The following is an 18350-nucleotide window of genomic DNA, read 5'->3' as shown; positions in this document are numbered from 1 at the left end:
AAATGTGAAGGATTTCAGTCACTGATACATGCCCCTATGTAATGTATAATTACTTAAATATACATATGATTAACAAACCCAGTAAAAACGACTCACTTATTCCTTCTACATCACACATCACATTAATTGGATGCAGGAGCCGTTCAAGAAGAGCGTGCGACACTTTGTTCACTGAGCACATGACACGTTTAAAATATCCTGGTCTTTATTTACTGCACGGTAACAATTTAAAAAGGACACAAGTTTGCATGAGGAGTGCCTATAATCATTTCACTTTCCACAATGACAAACCACTGACGGTTCATATCTGATTCAGTTACAGTGAAATCATAAATCAAGAGAAAGGTAACGATAATAAATGTCCATCAGCCACAGTGGCTGGTGAAAATCCAAAGTATTTTGGGATTTTCTTTCAATGCAGCTGGTGGAGAAAACCAAACGTAACCACAGTTTAAGTCCTCTGGCGTCTTTGTGGCCAGCCATCTTGGCAGTAAAATCCATCTCATCATCTGCGTTTGCTTCCAGCAGATGTCAGGTTTCGCCGCGTCATCCCGGGCTTCCAGTACTCCCTCAGAGTGGGAACGTATGTGCCGTGTTTGGTCTTGCAGTAGCGCTTCATGAACAGCTGAGGGAGACAGTTAGAAAAAAAACACTGATGACGGATCAAACTTTATTGAAATATCAGCACAAATGTGAGGAGAGCCATATTTATTCTACCAGTGAAAACACTTTTCATTGACTGTCGGTGTGTTATTTGGTCAATTTAAAAGGCTTAAAGTCGCTATGTTTTAGGTTTAAGTGTGACATCCGTTTGAAATTACACATAATAGAGTTAATCTTTCTTTGTTAGGCTGCAATCATGTTACAAAGAAGTCAACAGAATATTCCTCAGGATGAATTTTGCCAGATTTCTTTTTTTTTTTTTAAATAAATCAATTATTTTTAAGCATAGTCAGTGGAAACGTTTCTCATGTTTGGAGGATACATACCCTGACTTTGAAGTTCTTCGTCGCCTCGTCCTCAGAATCAGCGACGTAGTCGTCAGCGTCTCCTGGAAGGCCCGACGTCACTAAACACAAAAATACAACAGTTAAAAATCCGTGCAGGTGATTTTTCATTGTTGAGCTCGTTACTTTTTTTCTATTCTCTGCGTTTTAAGAGACATGATGTGTTGAGTCACCTGTGTTACGACGTAGCAGAGACGGAGAGCTGCTTATACTCGGCAATACAGGAAGATTTCTGTCAAGTAGAAACAACACAATTAAACCTTTTACTAAGCCGCTTTTCTAGGGGCATTATAATTTAAGTCTTAAGAATACCACGCAACACTGAAATGCAGTGGAATCATAAATATGTTTCTCTTTATAAGACCTGAAATTCTAAAAGAACGATATACATATTTAAATCACTAATAATATCTGACGGAGACAGAAAAACCAAATGAAACCAGAAACATTGAACTAAATCAGTTGGCTTTATTGTATTTGTAGAACAATGCTAGTTTAAACATCAGTGAAATGTCGTCTCAGTGAACTCCTGAACACAAGGAAACCAAGGCAGAGAAAAAGCTAGTTAACAAAATTCGAAACACACAATGTAATTTAGGGTTTTTAAAGCTGGTTGCTGAATTCTTGCACCACAAACTTGACATAATGTGAAGGCGTATTCGGCACCATGCGCGCTGTATTCCCAAATCTCTTACTCTTTGTCGTCCAGGCCAGGGTCATCCGAGTCAGGCTTTAGAGGTTGGCTGTGAATCTGCGCTTCAGCTTTGACCGATGACTTCCTCCTCGGAGTCTCCCGTTTGGTACCTGAGGAGGTAACTCCTCCATCAGCCCCGTTAGCGCTAGCGGGAGTCATTTTTTCAATAACAACTCTGGGTTGGCTCCTCAGGCAAGAGACAAAGATGGAGCAGAGGAACGGATCTTCAGGCAGGTGCAGCGTTTTGACGCCCAGCTGGGTCATGCAGGTTTCCAGGGCTGCTCCGTTACACTCCTCGTTCCCTACAGCTCCGTCTCCTTCGCTCTCATTTGTCTTCTGGTTGCCTCCGTCCCGCTTGAGCACGCTCGCTCCGTTTCTCAAACTCCTGCTTATCCTGTTTTTCCCAGAACTGGACGGGCCAAACACTTCCTCCTCCTCGTCGGATTCACCTTGTACTTCGTCAGGTTGCTTGCGTTTCATTCCACCGCTTCTTTTCGATGCTGTCCACTCCCCCTCCACTTGTTCGTCACCATCTTTTGGTTTGTGTCTCTCTTTAACCGCAGTGTATTTCAGGTTCTCTTTGGGGTGCAAGTGCTCATTTGTTGCCTTTTTTGTCCTGATCATAACTGGCACATCTTCATTAGATATTAGTCCGATAACAGGTGTAATAAATGCTGTTTTGTCTCTCGTCTGTGTGCCATGGGACTGGTCCACTCCAGACGTTTGGGCTCCTGTTGGTGGATTTGAAGGTATTCTTCCAGAGGGTGGCAGAGAAAGTGAAGCTAGGATGGAGTCTCCCATGTTTGGAGGGAGGGATGCTGTAAAAACCAAACATGTGGATAATGAGAATTATTAGTGATCTACAGTCATTCTGGATAAGAAGATACACTCAGAAGTGATGTAGTTCTACCTGCAACCTCCAGATGGCCCAGACAGGTTTGATGTTGAAGCAAGATCTTCAGGAGCTGCGGTTGAGTGGCGGCCCGCGCACACTCCTCCAGGACAGCGGGGGCGTTACTGAGCCACGACACGGTCTGGAGACAAACAATGAATACATAAACTGTTTCTTTCATTTTGAAATGAAAAGAGAGGTGTAGTGAGTAACAAATAAAGGGAAGCTGTTCTCAGAAGCACCAACTACCTGAGCGAGGCTGGGAACCGGAAGCAACTGGTCCAGTCGAATCAAAAACTCCCACAGCAGCTTCTCCAGCTCCTGGTCGTACTTTGGACCGTAATCCACAGGAAACTCCTCCTGTGAGAGGAGAGAAGAAGAGTGTTTGGCCTTCACATTCCTACGAACCTCTACTGAGAAATGACCACAATAGAGACTGATAGCAGGTCTGCTGCTGGATGACTGCAAATAAACATGAGAAGAGGGACTCACCTTGAAGAAGAGCTCTCTATCTGTTGGGTTTTTTAGCAGAGTGTGAACCAATGAATGGAAATTTTCCACCGTTCTCAGGATTTTTACATCCCTCCTCTAGCAGAAAAAAGCAAAAATTACACCTATTCCATACATGAGTGACAGCATAAAATGTGTCATATCTGTATTGTAGCAATGTGCAACGGAGCATTAAGAGTACGACAAAAATCTCAGTGCAATTGTTGAGTATTAAATTCAATGTACCATAGCAGGAGCAGAGGAGGATGACAAAGCAGCAGGAGCGCACATCCTCTGCAGGTGTGGCATGATCACCTTTTCATCTGGCTGTGTACAGCACAGCTCCAAGATTAACTGAAAACAAAGGGTACGGTTGATGACCAGTCAAACTAGGGATATAATACTGAAATAGGGCAAAAATGGTGATGATGCATCTATCAAACAGGCCAATAGAGATAGAAGAGGTATTATTAGAGTCCCGTCAGAAGCTCACCCGTCCTCTCAGCCCCAGTGCCAGCTTGCCCTGGTGTCTCACGGTGAGCAGCCCCGGGACGGTCTCACAGGCGGATGTCACGACCTCCTCCACCACCCCGTACTGCATCACGTCCCTCTGCTTCATCACCTTCCAGAGGGCTGCAGACACCAGGCGCACAGGCGGGGCCAGGAGCTGGAGGGCAGCAAAGGGAAGGCTGACATCTGGGCAGGAGACAAAGGAAAGATGAGACAACAGTGGTGCATTCACAGCAACTAATGTGACTTAAAATGTGGCACTGCTGGCTACAACCCAATCAGTGATGCTGGAGTCTCCCATCAGCTGACTGATCTACCCAGCTGTGTCTGGCAAGATGTGGCATGACTCCACTGACAGCCACAACCTAAATAAACATAACTAACCTCATTCAACATAAACCAGGTTCACTACAACAGTTTAAAGGCTATTAATACTCACCATTTTCCTTGTGTTTTCTTGTAGCCATGTCACTGAAACAGCTAGCCTATGGCGGTTAACACTAATTGACCACAAGCTGACGTTAATTTAACGCTAGCTTAGCAACTTAGACACATTACCGCACGAGTAAACTTAAAGCTGAAGCGGAAGTAACAGTTTAACAAAGTTGTCAAGGAAACGCTGCTGAGGTTATGTTTACTCTGCACTGTGTTTAGTTTTGTCGTTGCAGCCTATCGCTGTTGTTGTTGTTGTTATTGTTTAGCCGTCCGAAACAAAGCTCCGTCAAAAGTTCTGCTTCTCATCCTCCCGCCTTCACTGGACGATGTCGATCTTCTCTTATGCTCATTCGTCTGCACCGAGTGGGCGGTGCTTACGCGCATTTGGAATGAAAGACTGTCGGCTCGGACAAAAAGTCCGCCCGCGCGTGCACTATGATATTTAAAACAAGCGCGCCCGTCGATGTTAACAGGACATGACGTAGCAACAGATCCGACAGCCGTTGGTCCCATCTGTTTTACTATTTCTGTGAGTTTACCATATTCAGTCTATGGATTTTACTGCTTAAATGTGTTATAATAGTATAATAAACAACAGCATTTGTATGTAATGATGTGAAGAATATTACAGTATTTTTAGGAGCACTGAGCACGAATTGTGTGAGAATTAAAACTAAGATAATTGCCAAAAAAAAAGGCCAAAAAAAAGAAAATTAAAATTAGAAAATTAAAGAAACGAACTGTTATACAAACCATGACAGGTATCAATATGAGTTTATATCCCTACAATTAGAATACAATTGCTAAAATTGTAAGATATCAATATTGTTGTGATGTATATATCTCTATGAAGTGAGCCAGATAAATTCCCTGGGACAATATTTTAGCTGTCAGCCGAAAAATGATAAGGAATTGCAGTACAGAAATAAAAAAACAAATATAAGGAATCCTTATCAAAATTGTTATTTTGTGTAATACTTTCCTATACAATCAGATTTTTTAAACTCTCAAATATCAATACTGGTATCAATCTCAAATACCCAGTATCATTCGGGCTGGAGATGTATTAACTCTTGTCAGATGATAAAAGGAAGTCTCTCACATACACACACAGATGAACTTTGCTCTGTGATTTTCTGTCTTTGAGTTATCACCAGGCTCGGGGCAAAGTCCATCTGCTGGGTCAAACACAAGTAGTGCTGACATTATCACGATTTGTTACACCAAAACAACTCACCAAGAAAACAAGTCGGTGAGAAGAGACACCAGGAGACTGACGAGCATGGATACAACATCTTCATTTATCAAGTAAGTGAACAATTAGTTTTGGGCTTGTTATTATTCTAGTGATTTGCTTCATGATCCCTCTGCTTGATCAACGATCCAAACAACATTGTGTGGCTGTTGGAGCTCCAAAAATCAATGTAGGACTTAAGTAAGTGAGTAATTAACTTAATGTAAGATGTAATTTTAAGATGAATCTTATCTTATGACATATTCAAGTCTTGGCCTGTTATAGAGCCTGTTACACAGAAGACATTTTGACATGTGACTCACACATTAAACAATCTAAATACCTTTCTGTGTGGTATTTCTTCAGATCTGTGACCAAGCGAGTGTGGTCTCCACCACAGCGTCCCTTCAGAGTCTGCTGTCATGACAGGGAGACCAGGAAGGGCATCACGGCCGGGACCCTGGAGGAGCTGAAAGAGAGGGTGAGAGGGACTTAAAAAACAAAAATAACAGAAAAGGTTCTGATCAGGGTGAAGCTGCTTGCCCTATATATAATACAATATCATAAAAACGAGGAAGAAAGAATGTAAAATGAAAATTACTGGTAAAAGGAAGTACTATATATACTATAAAATCTTTTCTTTGCAACTGAATCCCCAAAATAAAATAGTTGTCATACACAACAGCAAAGTGTACTATTTAGGACGTTGAAGCTCTTTGTTCTCTCGTGCACTAACTTGAATCTGTGCTGCAGGTGTGCCAGGCTTTGCTGCTGTCCCTGTCTGCGTTGTCTCTGTCTCTGGCCTGTGAGGAGGACGGTACGGAGGTGGACTCCGACGAGTTCTTCATGACCCTGCCTGACAACACCATGCTCATGGCCCTGGAGCCTGGACAGACGTGGAGACCACAGCCGGTACGTTTGCCCAAATGTTATTTATTTCATAGCCCCTTATGTCCTTTATGTTATGCCTCACACAGGCCTTTTTTGTCTTTGCATAACGCAATCACAAATATTTAATATGTGACTGTTGTCTCTGATCCACCAGGGTGCAGTCGTGGCCAAATCTCAGGAGCACAACAAGCCTCGGACCGGGAGAGACATAGCTCGCGTCACCTTTGACCTGTACAGGATCAGCCCGAAGGATGTCTTTGGCTCCCTGAATGTGAAGGCCACATTTCAAGGCCTGTACTCTGTGAGCGCCAACTTTGAATGTCTGGGGCCCAAGAAGATCCTCAGGTAAGTCAGAGGGAAGAGGGTGAAGGGGGCTTTTTCAAAGGGCCACAAGTTAAATCTTGGGGGTTGTGAGATGATTGATGGGAAAGGAGAGATGAAAAAGAAAAAAAAAGTTCAAATTTAGTGCACAATGCCAGTGATGATGACGAAGTAATGTGACATTAAATGTGACTTAAACTGATGACACTTTGTCTCTGTGCTGTTTCTCAGAGAAGCCCTGCGTGTAGCCTCCACCCTCCTGCACGCCGCCGGACACCTGCTCATCACTTCCGCCTCCTTGATCCGCCGCATCATCGCTGGCGCTGAGCTGTGGCAGCCACAACAGAAGACGGAGTACACAGCCAGCTGGAACTAGACGGAGCCAAGAGAGACCGATCCAGTTGAAACATCTGGTCTCATTGTTTAATCAGGATTTGTAGGAAGGTCTGAATCTCATTGGGTGTCTGTTGTTTTGTGTGGATGTAGAATCTGTATAAGCAATCAGTGATAGTCTTATAAGAGGTGATTATATTAACTTCAGGTTAATAAACAGAATGTAACAGAGATCAATAAATGTCAGGAACAACAGAAGAAGCTTAGTGAAGTAGCTGGGTAACATGAGAATGAGTGTCATAGGTATTAATGTAGCTTTCTATTTTTGTGCAATATATACATTATGTGAACTATCTGCTCATTACATGACATTACAGGTGACAACAAAGCCCTGTTTGATCTGAAACATCAGTCTTTTTTGAAAAAAAGGAAATATTACAGTTGCAGTTCATTTAGTCAGTTTATTAATGTTTCAATGTAACTAATCACAAGAGGAGTTGTGGTTCGAACAATCAAAGTCTTTCGCTGAGAATAAAAACATTTGCACGGCACACAGGGACTCGGGGATCTTTTGTAAAGGCAGTACATGCATGTTAAGTAATCACAATAACAGTATAACAATAACATAAAAGAAAATGACTCAAGCATGAGTCTTAATTTGGGCAACGTTTTATCAAACATCTGTCTTCCAGTTCAAAGCGTCATTTCTCCTCCGGAGGCGCCGGCACGCTTTCCCCTCCGACACAGCCTTCGATCTTCACCAGCGCTTTCAAATACTGCCGGTAATTGATGTTGGCCAGCGCCTGGCTGTACTTCTCCTGAGTCAGCCACTTCGGTCTGGATTTCTTGACGTAATAGCGCATGTCACCGAACCACTGAACCAACAGGTAGCGGGGGACGTTAATCCCCATCGCCAGTCGGGTGTAGTCCTCCACGCCTGGATACTGGCAATTGGAGAAGGCCGCCTTCATCATCGCCAACTGGGTCCGCGTCTTTGTTTTGATGCGGACCTGCCTGGGAAGTGTGCATGTGTCCACCACAGGAGAGCCCTGCTGCTGGGTCACGGTGGGTGAACCGTCCACAACAAGGTTATTCTCACCAGGCCACGCTTGGACGGACAGTAATCTTTTGTCCGCTTTTGCCTTCTTCTTCTTCTTCCTGGTGAAATGTGTTGTCTCCGTCTGGGTGGATGTTTGACTCTCCCTCTCAGCTCCTTCACTTCTTATTTCTCCTCCCTCTGCTCTCTCCACAACACCTTGCTTCACTCTCTTCTTTTCCATCTTGTCCGTCGCTGTCGTCCTTTTGCGCTTCTTCTGAGCATTCCTTTTGTCTTCTTCTCCTTTTCTGTCATTGTCTTTCTTCACTGGTTGTTCCGGCTTCATTTTGATTTCCGATCTCTCAGTCGCCCTCACATTTTCTCCCGTCATCCTTCCCTCACTTGCACTCTGTTCCTCCCGAACCTCTCCTGCCTTCTTCTCACCCTCCCTTTTGCAGATCTTATTCTCTCCTCCTTCCTCTTTCACCTTTGCCCCCTTTCTGTTCTGCGACTCTTCCTTTCCCCGACCTGACATTACTTTCGACCGAACATTGGGGATGTCTTTGTAGTCCCAGCTGATGCCATAGCGGAGCCTCTGGGCCATGAACCACACCTTCACCTGGTCCGGGTGCAGAGAGCAGCGCTGCGCCAGTGCAGCTGTCTGTGTCTGGGTCAGGTACGGAAACCGGTTGAAGGCCTCGTCCAGCTCGGCTGCACCATCCAGCTGCAGGTTGAACTCGTTTGAGGACACCCATATAAGCCTCTGGCTGTCAGAGACCAGGGGGAGACACAGCACACTGCTCTGGTTCAGACGGAAAGCCGTCCGGGCAGCGTTTATTTGTTCAGGAGCGTTGGGTGTCTTCTGTCCGAGATGGAGTCCATTAGCTTTCTGCCTCATCTTTCTCATCCGTTGGAGTGACCCCTGGAAATAGCAGACAAACAGAGTATTGATAACCAAGGGAAATATGTATTCATTTATAAAATAAAACACAAAAACTGAAAGGTAATCATCTGAACGCACTTTCATATTTTTCTAGTATATACAATATACTTTTAAAACAATATTATTACAATATTAGCCACATCTACTTCAACTAAACAGTATGTAAACAAAAATACCTGTTTAATAGAGATGTTATTTACTACAGCAGTACACAGATCCTTCATTTAAGTACAAGTTGCCTACTTTCAAAATAACCGTAACGCTGGCGGTTAATTTGCTTTAATTTGGTTAAAAATTCATATTGACATAGCGAGCTAAATTCGCGCTAAAATCTGACGTTCGGTCATTTCTTTCCATGTTTGCGTAATGAATGTTCGTCTAACATGGAGAACCAGGGACAACCGAGTTTAGAGTAACGTGCAGTCACGTTACATGTCATCGATTACGATGATTGATTTGGCTGCGGTCTGATTATCGGTTTGTTAGCATTAGCCGTAATGTTAGCTAGTTAGCTAGCATGCTAGTTAGCTAGCCAGCTAGCCTGCGTGGTAACGCTACCTCACTGCTGCACGCTCAAAGGACGTGTTAGCCTGCTAGTAACGTAATGCTAACTGTTATAACACAGTCTACTTAGCTACTTTTACTTAAGGTTTAATGATCAATGCGTTCCGTGGCAGTATCAAGAAGACATTTATATGATCATTAACTTAAAAAAATGAATGATTTTAGTTCCCAACGTACCTTTAGGAGCACAACAAAGTATTGTGCAAGTTTGACAGATGTTTTTCTGCTGATCTGGTTTAGTCTATTAAAACCGCCCAGTGGATCCAGATCAAGTTTCTCCACATCCTCTCAATTTGATTATGTAGCTATGGTATGAATACAAGTTAAATAATGCATGAAGAAAATACTATTTATATATTAAAATATACCCGTATCACGTTTATTTGGTACCTGGCTGAAACTTTTGCAGTCTGATGGAGACAACAAACCGGCAATAAATCCAACCTTCATCGAGGTTCTATTATGTTCATTTGTTGTTGAAAATATTTAACAGAGAGATGTTTTTCCAACTTAATGGTCATTTTGAAGGCTAATTACCATCTGTTTTCCACCTTAAATACCAATGCACACCTTCTATTTTGGTTCATGTAGGCTATGCGCAGCAGCTCAACTTACTGGGTGAATGTGAATATTGATCAGCAGGAGTGGTGATTAGATAGATTGAAGGGTGATTATGAAATAGTTAGCAGCCTGCAAAGCAGCTGTGGAAGACAGATACTGTATGAATCACCCACATTCATTCATAGATTTACGCTACTGATGTAGGCCCTAAATCAGTCCTGCTTTAACCAGTGTTTAATTTAAATAAAGTATTTATATTTTAAGCAATAATCCATTGTTGCATTACATTTGCAGCAAATATGGTGTGATGAATGAATTATAAGATTTTGTAATGGATTAAATTGGGTTTATAAACCCCAATGTTTACACCAACATGTTTTGTCAAGTTATATAATATATTCCCACTCCCATGGGTGTTGCTCATTTCTATTGAGTGAAATGAAACTTATCTAACCTAACCATGCCCAACAACATGGCTCCACCCCCTGGAGTTTTGGTTTAGCAGAAACGAAACTGATGTGCAGTGCTGCTGTGGAAGAGCATTCAGACCAGAGACTGAAAGATCTGAGACGGGTGAACTACTACATTTAGCAAAATCTTACTTCATTTGCAGTTTTCTGCCAAAACAGACTCAATCAAAGAGCAACAAGCAGGATCCTAAGGGCAACACTGAATGATATTCAAGAAAATCAGGACTTCCTGCTTTTGAAAAAATGTCTGAAAATCTACAAAAGGACCCGCATGTTATCCTGTGTGACATGTGCACAGAGGAGGACAGGAAACCAGCACGGAAGACCTGCATGAAATGTGAGATCTCCATGTGTGTCCAGCACCTCCAGGCCCACCTGACCACTCCTGTGTTCCGACAAACCCACCCTCTGACTGAGCCTATGGCTTTATGTGGGGCCACTAAATGCCCCCAACATGGCAAACTCCTGGAGTACTACTGCTTGGATGACATGATCTGTGTGTGCGTTTCTTGCGCCATTGAAGACCAGCACCGCATACACAACATGAAGACCTTCTCCACAGCCCACAGAGAGCTCACGGAGAAGCTCAACACTGAGCAGCAGGCCATGCTGATGAAAACCGAAGACAAGAACGTGAGTCTGGAAAAATGGGAGAAGAGCGAAAGAGAGAAGCTGGGTCGCTCCAGCGTGCGTCTCATTGAAGCTGTCACAAGCCTGCATAACATTGCCCTGACTACTGTCCAGAGCTCAGTGTCTGCACGCATGGTGTCGATCAAAACCAGCAAGAGCAGCATGCAGGCAGCACAGAAGGAGAAGGACACCTTCAGATTCCTGCAGATGTATTCCCAGGTGCATCAGGATGTGGAGAAGGCCAAGGCTGTGGATCTGAGAAAAGGGTTGGAGCCCGGCAGAGAGCGGGACAAACTGCTTCAGGAGATAAGAGAGGACGGTGAAAAAATGGTAAAGCAAGCAGGCCTCTTCTGTGGATCTCTGTTGTCTCTGGTTAACCCAGAGAACCACCAGGAGCTCACTGCTGCTACTTCAGACCTGATCTTTCACCCACAGACCTTCGGCCCTGGCATATCACTGTCCAAAGACAAAAGGAAGGTTTTCTACAGTAGTGGGCAGGGGCAATGTTCTGCCACTCTTCTGAAATGTAGTATCCAGACAGCTCCTAACTTTCAGGGGCAATGTTCTGCCATTCTTCTGATCCGTAGTATCCAGACAGCTCCTGACTTTCAGAGGTGGACGGTCAGTCTCTCCCGAGACTCTGACTGGACCGTCGGTTTATGTGACAAACAGCCTACATATAACTTGAAGGACGGACATGTCTTTGGTCTGTGCTGCCAAGGTAACCAGCTCAGCTCTCTCACGACAGAGTATGACGAGGGTGCTGCTGCATTTGTCGCTCCAAAAGGTCCTTTTGTGCAGCAGAGATATGGCGTGGCCACATCAAGACGCATGGTTTCCTCAGCACGTATTTCTTTGGCCACACCAAAGAAACAACACAGGGTTTCCTCTGCATTAATCACACATCAGGGCAAAAACGGAGATGAGGCCGTACCACGACCTGAAGTGGTGGAGGTGTTTTGGAACTTTGGGTCTTCCTCGCTGTCCTTCTTCAGCAGAACCGGACAGCACCAGAGGGAAGAAATAATCACAATTAAGATGAGCCTCAACATCTGGGACCTGGCCCCCTTTGTTCAACTAGGACGGGAAAATGCCCAAATCAGCTACCAGCAACCCAACCACTACTTTGGTGGACAAGGTGGTGACATATGCACCACAGAGGTGGTTTGTGAACTTCAGTAATGGGTGGGATACTGCTGATCATTGCTAATCATAATAGAAATCTAAGAAGTGCATAGCTACAAATATCTACAGTGATAACGTCTCTTTGGACGAGTATAAATCTCATTGTTGTTAAGTTGCTGTTGAATCTATAAATAGTGCTTCTAGTGCAGATATTAGTAATAAGTCAATGCTGGGATTTTTATTGTACAATATAAACATCATACACTTAAAGCAAATGTAACGTCTTCATCTGTCTTTTGATTGTAATGATGTTAATTAATTGTCAGCCAGTTTAATGTTTGTCTCCATCTACTGGTGGTGAACGCATCATCGCTCTCACATAGTACAGTTATCTCACAGCTTTAAGGTCAGTTTGTAAATCAATAATAAAAAATCAGTAAAATCGTAAGACGTGGAATGTTTTTATTGACCGTTTTAAAATAAGTGAATTTAAAAACTGTAACGAAAATGAAAGAACGCAGATCATGCAAGAACAGCTTGAAGTGGAGTAACTACAGACACAGTGTGAAGTGAGACCAATACTTCAAAACCTCTGAGGAACAACTTAATTTAAAGGAATGCAGTGAATCATAAATTAATTTAAATGCACACATTAAGCCCACACACTTTTGGTACTGAACAGGAGCAGCTGGAACCAGAGAAGAGAAGAATCTGCATATATCTTTATGTTGAATAACACCTGTGTGAGGACTTCAGCCCTTCATTGCTATGTGCTCGAGTGCTGCACTCATTCATGGTGGTGGAATGATTGAATTTCTAAAAACATTTGTTTTCAATTTAAGACATTTGCTAAAATTGTGTGTGAGACAATGGCTTGCAGTATGATCTCGGCACAGGGCATAAACACATGTTGTGGATACTTTTGATAGATTTGCATACATGTAAAAAAAGAAGAACTTAGCATTGGAATGATGAGGCAGCAGACATGCGAAGAGCTGGAGACGTACTGCTCTAGTTTGGTCTGACCTCTGAAACTCTTTAAGGATCGGATAACAAATGTAACAGTCTAATGTGTTCATGTCAGTGAAGTCAAAATCCAATAAAATGAAATTGCATTAGCTTTAACAACTAATAAGCACAGTAAAAGCACTTCAGTATTAATATTCATGTCTGTGCAGACTCATGGTTCCATCTGAAAGGAGCGTCGAGCTGCACGTTCAGCTGTCGTTGCCGAAGACGGTGTTGAGCTGCTGGGTGACCCTGATGAAGGTGGTCCTGCGGCTCAGCTCCTTCAGTTTGCCCGCCCCAACGTAGGTGCAGGAGGAGCGGACCCCGCCCAGGATGTCTCGTATCGTCACCTCCACCGGGCCTTTGTAAGGGACTTCGACTGTCTTCCCCTCCGACGCTCTGGAGGCGAGAAACACACTGGGGTTATCCTCGGAGACAGTGTGCACTACGCACACCCAAATCAAACGTTTTTGCCTTATATATACCAACATAACTGTGGGGCCCTGACCTGTACTCAGCCACGCCTCCTGCATGTTTCTGCATCGCTGTGTCGGAGCTCATGCCGTAGAACAGCTTGTATTTCTTGCCATTTTTCTCAATAACCTCTCCCCCGCTTTCTGAGTGGCCAGCCAGCATACCGCCCAGCATCACGAAGTCCGCACCGGCACCGAAAGCCTTCGAGACGTCTCCTGGGCAAGTGCATCCCCCGTCCTGTGTGAAAGAGGAGACACGGCAAAACAGAACGTGAGAGAGTCACTCTGTTTATCGCAGCAAAAGATAAGGCTGCACATTCTCAGGGTGAAATGTCTACCAAAGCCACACTGGCTGTGGGAAAAGAACGAGATGAATGAGCAACAGTCTCTATCAGAAGTCTCAGTTTTAGGGAATAGTTCTTGCTCGCCTCGAGTTAGATGAGATGATCGACACCGCTCTCTACCATGAGAAGCGCAAGTAAGCAAATGAGCCTATTTCCCAAAACTATCACATTATTTTTACACAAATCACTGGATGATCAGAGGACAGAGTCACTCACAGAGATGATGTGGCCCCCCAAGCCATGGGCTGCATCGGCACACTCGATCACAGCGCTGAGCTGGGGGTACCCCACCCCCGTCTTCTTGCGGGTGGTACACACAGAGCCTGTAGAGGAAGACACAGGGGCAAGAGATGACTTTCTCTCCCTCTTGTTTCCTTCTCCTTTTAAAACAGGAAACTGAATTTGCAGGCATTGTTTGTGGTGTATTTGATCTGTATGTGCCAGATGAATAAAGGGTGACCACATAGCACATACCCACCCAGGAAAGTTACGTGAAAGTTATTTTAAAGTTACTACGAGAAACTTTTTGGCGGCCCCTGTGGACAAAAGCGGTAGTGTTTCCGAGCAGAGTCTCTTTAGAATCCTCTTATTTTACTGTATCAGAGGTCTGACATCTGCTCCGCTTCAGTCCTGGTTCTGGTTTTTCCCGTGTCCCCCTTTCCTAAAGCGGGCCCAGCAATACGGCCTGGGTCTCCAGCAGCGTAGTGTCTGGTGAACCTGCATGATTTCGCCATTATTTAAATCTATTGGCACGGATGACAACCATTAAGAAAAAGTATATAGAAATAAACAATCTTCTCGCTGATTGTCTCGTTTACTTACGAAGGTCATACAGACTGTTTCCTAACCAGCTAAAAGTTCCTCATAGTAACTTTAATATAATATAAATAACATGTAGACATAGAAATATGTTTTTGCAGTTTCACCTGGTCCGATGCCTACTTTGATGATGTCAGCGCCAGCCAGGATCAGCTCCTCTACCATCTCTCCTGTCACCACGTTTCCTGCCTGAGCCAAATAAAAATCATCATAAAAAATAGTTTCACTGAACATCCATTCCCTTTTTTCAGCCCCCCCCCCCCACACGCGCCGCAGTTTAAAGGCAAGACATCTACTGACCATGATGGTGTGAGAGCGGAACTTCTCCCTGACGTCTTTGACGAAGTGAACGAAGTGTTCGGAGTAGCCGTTCGCCACGTCGACACAGATGTACTGCAGCTGTGGCACCGCCGCCAAGATGGCTGAAATCCGGTCAAAGTCGCCTTCCCCGGTCCCTGTGCTGACCGCTACATTCTGAGAGATAAACGGAGAAGAGGAACAATGAAATACTACCATTAACAAACTTCTTGAAATCGAGGAACCATAACTAACACTTTGAGTACCTTCAGGCAGTCAGGATTCTTTTTTGCAAACTCCACCCAGTCATCTACGGAGTAGTGTTTGTGAACCGTGGTGAAGAGAGTGAACTAGTGCAAGAGAAAAAGAAAAGCAAACGTTTGTACGAGAGAAAATGAATAACATTGAAATAAAGTCTAACCCTGTGTGCTCAATGAGGCTCGTAATGCACAACTTACCTTGTGCAAAGCCAGGGCCATCTCAAAGGTCCCCACGGTGTCCATGTTTGCGGCGATGATGGGGATCCCCCTGTAGCTGCCCTTGGAGTTCCTGAAAGTGTAGCTCCTCATTAGGTCGACCTGGGAAAGACAAGAACAATGTGACATTAGCGTACGAAATACTTTTATAGACAGTCAGACGGCAGCAGGAGCCTGTATTATGTAGATGCAGGTTTTGCAGCAAGGGGGTCACTGCTTGAATCCTCTAAATAACTCTAAATGTGTTCACTCAAATCACTTTAAACTAAAGGTTCAGTTAATGTAAACCTCTTCGGTCAGGTTTCATGTGGAGAAGAACCCTCAGCTGTGACACTTACCTCGCTCCTTGACTTGAGTGTGCTTCTCTTTGGACGGAGGAGCACATCCTTGAAGTCCAGCTTGATGTCATTCTCAATGCGGGGCATTTTGGAAACAGGGTGAAATGGAGCAGTTGAAATGGCCTTGAATCTGTGAGAAAGAGAGAGTGAGATCAGAGTTTAGCATGAATGCTTGACGCTGGGTCTTTTCCTCCCTTCACACACTCACACATGGGCTTCAAATGCCATTAACTACACCAAGCATAGTGTAGGGGTCTGAAATGTACCCGTTAAAGAAAACTGTAATAACTATTTGGTGGAGATGTAATAAGGCTAGTTATTATGCTCGCTAACAAGCTAATTACAGCTTGTCAGCGAGCTAGCAGATAGAAAATCCGTAAAAAATGCTCCTGACTATTCATTACGCTATTCGCACGAAACGATGTCAAACTTCAAGGTTAGCGATGCTAAAAGTGTCAAATGTCAATCAACTTGATGCACGTTAGCATTACAGACCGTTACCTAAGCACAGCTTATGCATTAGTCTACAAATGAGTTGTGTTTTAGATTTACAATGATAAAGTATTTACCTACAGGAAAGTCTGGTTTATTTAGTCCGTGCGGCTGGTTTTCTCATCCGCGGCGTGCGCGGGAAGCTTTATGGGGGCGGACACCAACTGACAGCCAACTTGTAGTTTTTAAAGGGCTTTAGCTACTCGGTGGTGCGCAGGCAAAAACTACAAAAACGCGAGGCTTGCTTTACGCCACGTCGCACTGGTGTCGCAAAGATTGTTTATTATCGCTGTTCAGGAAATATAATTCGGGTTGTGTTGTGGACGATAATGTAAGATATTTTAGGGCAAATGTTCTGCTTTTCTTCGACGGGAAAATGAAGCGAAGTCTGAAACGGTCCGAAATCAACATGAAGCGGAACCGTTCTCACATACACACACGAGGGTGCGGAGGGATCCACTGAGACACACAGGAAACAACTGTTACATTTTGGAAGGGAATACATATCAAGTTTCCTCACAGAAATATCGTGTTGTTGTTATCACTATCGTATAATAAAGTTCCTGCTCCACTTCGTTTGATAAAGACAAGGCAGCAAAGATGCTGATTAAAGTGAAGGTGAGGCAAAGCGAGTGCTAAATATTGTAATAGTTCATACCGAGTTGTGCTCCACAATAACCTGACATTGTTTTTTTAAATATCAGACACTCACAGGCAAAGAGATTGAGATTGACATCGAGCCCACAGACAAGGTAATATATAATCATCTTTTATTTGCTCATATGTTCTGTATATGCTGATAATTAAACGTGTAATTCAGTGTGTGTTAATGGTTTACATGCATTTACATCCAGGTGGAGCGGATTAAAGAAAGAGTGGAGGAGAAAGAAGGGATCCCTCCGCAGCAGCAGAGGTTGATCTACAGTGGAAAACAGATGTAAGGATAATCCACAAATACTAGAGAGAGAGACAGACAGAGAGAGAGAGAGAGAGAGAGAGAGGGAGTGTCTAAAAACAATTAAAAACACATCATTGAGCCACACTTTTATATTCCCTTCAGTACGTTTGTTTTGAGTCCATCCCACATATTGTCACCATACTGGCGGCTGAAAATAGTCCCAAACAAATGCACTATTTACTCCGTCTAGTTTTAATAATAGCTTTTTTCAAACTACAGCATCACGGACCCGTTATTAAAGATTCATATCTTTGTTTGATGTTTTTTAATAGAGGGTTTTCCGCTGTCTGACGTCTTCTGCCTCCCCCCCCCCCCCCGTCTCTATTCCCAGGAACGATGAGAAAACCGCAGCGGACTATAAAATCCAGGGAGGCTCTGTCCTCCATCTGGTACTCGCTCTGCGAGGAGGACGGGGGCTCCACCCTCCAAGAAGCCGACACTCCAAGGCTGCGTTGTAGCCGCCGCTTGAAATCACGCCTTGGCTTTTTCCCCCCGCGACGCCTACACTAACAGGACACACCGAGGACGCACAGCAGTGTGTTTGCGAGTCACCTGGCGGCATCGTAGGCAAGAGACGGAGTTAGATCAGGTTCTACTGGTGTTGGCCGCAAACGCTCCCCCCCCCTACTGTAACGTTGGCATGGCGAGTCACACGCGTTAAGGTTGACCTTACTTTCAGAATTATACAAAGCTTTCGGCCAAAGATTTACAACAATTGGCTGCCACAGAAAAATGTGTTCAAGTCATTCTGTGGCTCTGCGTGTCAGCATCTATCTTTGGTCCACTGATGAGATAATTGTAGCGTAAAGACCCATCCTTGGATTACAGTCTTTGCATTCAGAGTGTGACACAAACTAACTACTAAGTGAAGGAAAAACCTCCCACCACTGGTTCTTAATCATGTAGCACAGAGTGTGCAGTGTGTACATAACGGTGTGAAATGGACCGATGCTGTGGATTAGTCTGTACAATAAACTTACGTTGATGCTTAAAATGTCTCACTTTCCGTT

General features: G+C 44.0%; 6 protein-coding genes across 9 annotated transcripts; 3 read left to right on the top strand and 3 right to left on the bottom strand.

Moving 5' to 3' along the window:
* Window positions 1–187: 187 nt before the first annotated feature.
* tinf2 (TERF1 (TRF1)-interacting nuclear factor 2) lies at window positions 188–4368 on the bottom strand. 2 transcript variants are annotated; one of them, XM_076092612.1, is made up of 10 exons: window positions 4032–4367; window positions 3576–3778; window positions 3329–3436; window positions 3086–3181; window positions 2843–2953; window positions 2612–2735; window positions 1703–2519; window positions 1181–1239; window positions 990–1069; window positions 188–625 (listed from the first exon to the last, which is right to left on the bottom strand). In XM_076092612.1, exons 1-10 carry the CDS (start codon window positions 4057–4059, stop codon window positions 506–508), a joined length of 1746 nt encoding a protein of 581 aa, XP_075948727.1. In that variant the 5' UTR covers window positions 4060–4367; the 3' UTR covers window positions 188–505. The 2 variants fall into 2 exon arrangements, with proteins under 2 accessions (XP_075948727.1, XP_075948725.1); XM_076092610.1 differs by having other exon boundaries at window positions 2843–3181; window positions 4032–4368.
* A 130-nt stretch (window positions 4369–4498) lies between these two features.
* Window positions 4499–7357, top strand: cideb (cell death inducing DFFA like effector b). 2 transcript variants are annotated; one of them, XM_076092619.1, is made up of 6 exons: window positions 4499–4556; window positions 5185–5335; window positions 5628–5742; window positions 6015–6173; window positions 6307–6497; window positions 6705–7357. In XM_076092619.1, the coding sequence occupies exons 2-6, from the start codon at window positions 5310–5312 to the stop codon at window positions 6847–6849; spliced, it is 636 nt and encodes a 211-aa protein (XP_075948734.1). In that variant the 5' UTR covers window positions 4499–4556; window positions 5185–5309; the 3' UTR covers window positions 6850–7357. The 2 variants fall into 2 exon arrangements, with proteins under 2 accessions (XP_075948734.1, XP_075948735.1); XM_076092620.1 differs by having other exon boundaries at window positions 4515–4556; window positions 5175–5335.
* Window positions 7254–11562, bottom strand: homezb (homeobox and leucine zipper encoding b). Its single transcript, XM_076092615.1, has 2 exons — window positions 9527–11562; window positions 7254–8764 (listed from the first exon to the last, which is right to left on the bottom strand). Exon 2 carries the CDS (start codon window positions 8747–8749, stop codon window positions 7508–7510), a length of 1242 nt encoding a protein of 413 aa, XP_075948730.1. The 5' UTR covers window positions 8750–8764; window positions 9527–11562; the 3' UTR covers window positions 7254–7507.
* On the top strand, window positions 10419–12583 carry LOC142950926 (uncharacterized). The gene has a single exon (XM_076092614.1). It carries the CDS (start codon window positions 10624–10626, stop codon window positions 12190–12192), a length of 1569 nt encoding a protein of 522 aa, XP_075948729.1. The 5' UTR covers window positions 10419–10623; the 3' UTR covers window positions 12193–12583.
* gmpr2 (guanosine monophosphate reductase 2) lies at window positions 12581–16541 on the bottom strand. 2 transcript variants are annotated; one of them, XM_076092617.1, is made up of 9 exons: window positions 16460–16541; window positions 15891–16020; window positions 15535–15654; window positions 15343–15426; window positions 15080–15253; window positions 14887–14968; window positions 14177–14283; window positions 13652–13854; window positions 12581–13542 (listed from the first exon to the last, which is right to left on the bottom strand). In XM_076092617.1, exons 2-9 carry the CDS (start codon window positions 15975–15977, stop codon window positions 13353–13355), a joined length of 1047 nt encoding a protein of 348 aa, XP_075948732.1. In that variant the 5' UTR covers window positions 15978–16020; window positions 16460–16541; the 3' UTR covers window positions 12581–13352. The 2 variants fall into 2 exon arrangements, with proteins under 2 accessions (XP_075948732.1, XP_075948731.1); XM_076092616.1 differs by having other exon boundaries at window positions 16464–16539.
* A 154-nt stretch (window positions 16542–16695) lies between these two features.
* nedd8 (NEDD8 ubiquitin like modifier) lies at window positions 16696–18334 on the top strand. The gene is made up of 4 exons (XM_076092621.1): window positions 16696–17000; window positions 17087–17134; window positions 17237–17319; window positions 17672–18334. Exons 1-4 carry the CDS (start codon window positions 16983–16985, stop codon window positions 17796–17798), a joined length of 276 nt encoding a protein of 91 aa, XP_075948736.1. The 5' UTR covers window positions 16696–16982; the 3' UTR covers window positions 17799–18334.
* The last annotated feature ends 16 nt before the right edge of the window (window positions 18335–18350 follow it).

Source organism: Anarhichas minor, unplaced genomic scaffold, assembly GCF_050575085.1.
Source record: "Anarhichas minor isolate MPS153535 unplaced genomic scaffold, ASM5057508v1 ptg000016l, whole genome shotgun sequence".
NCBI classification, from domain to species: Eukaryota; Metazoa; Chordata; class Actinopteri; order Perciformes; family Anarhichadidae; genus Anarhichas; species Anarhichas minor.
This window is presented reverse-complemented; position numbering and strand designations above follow the sequence as displayed.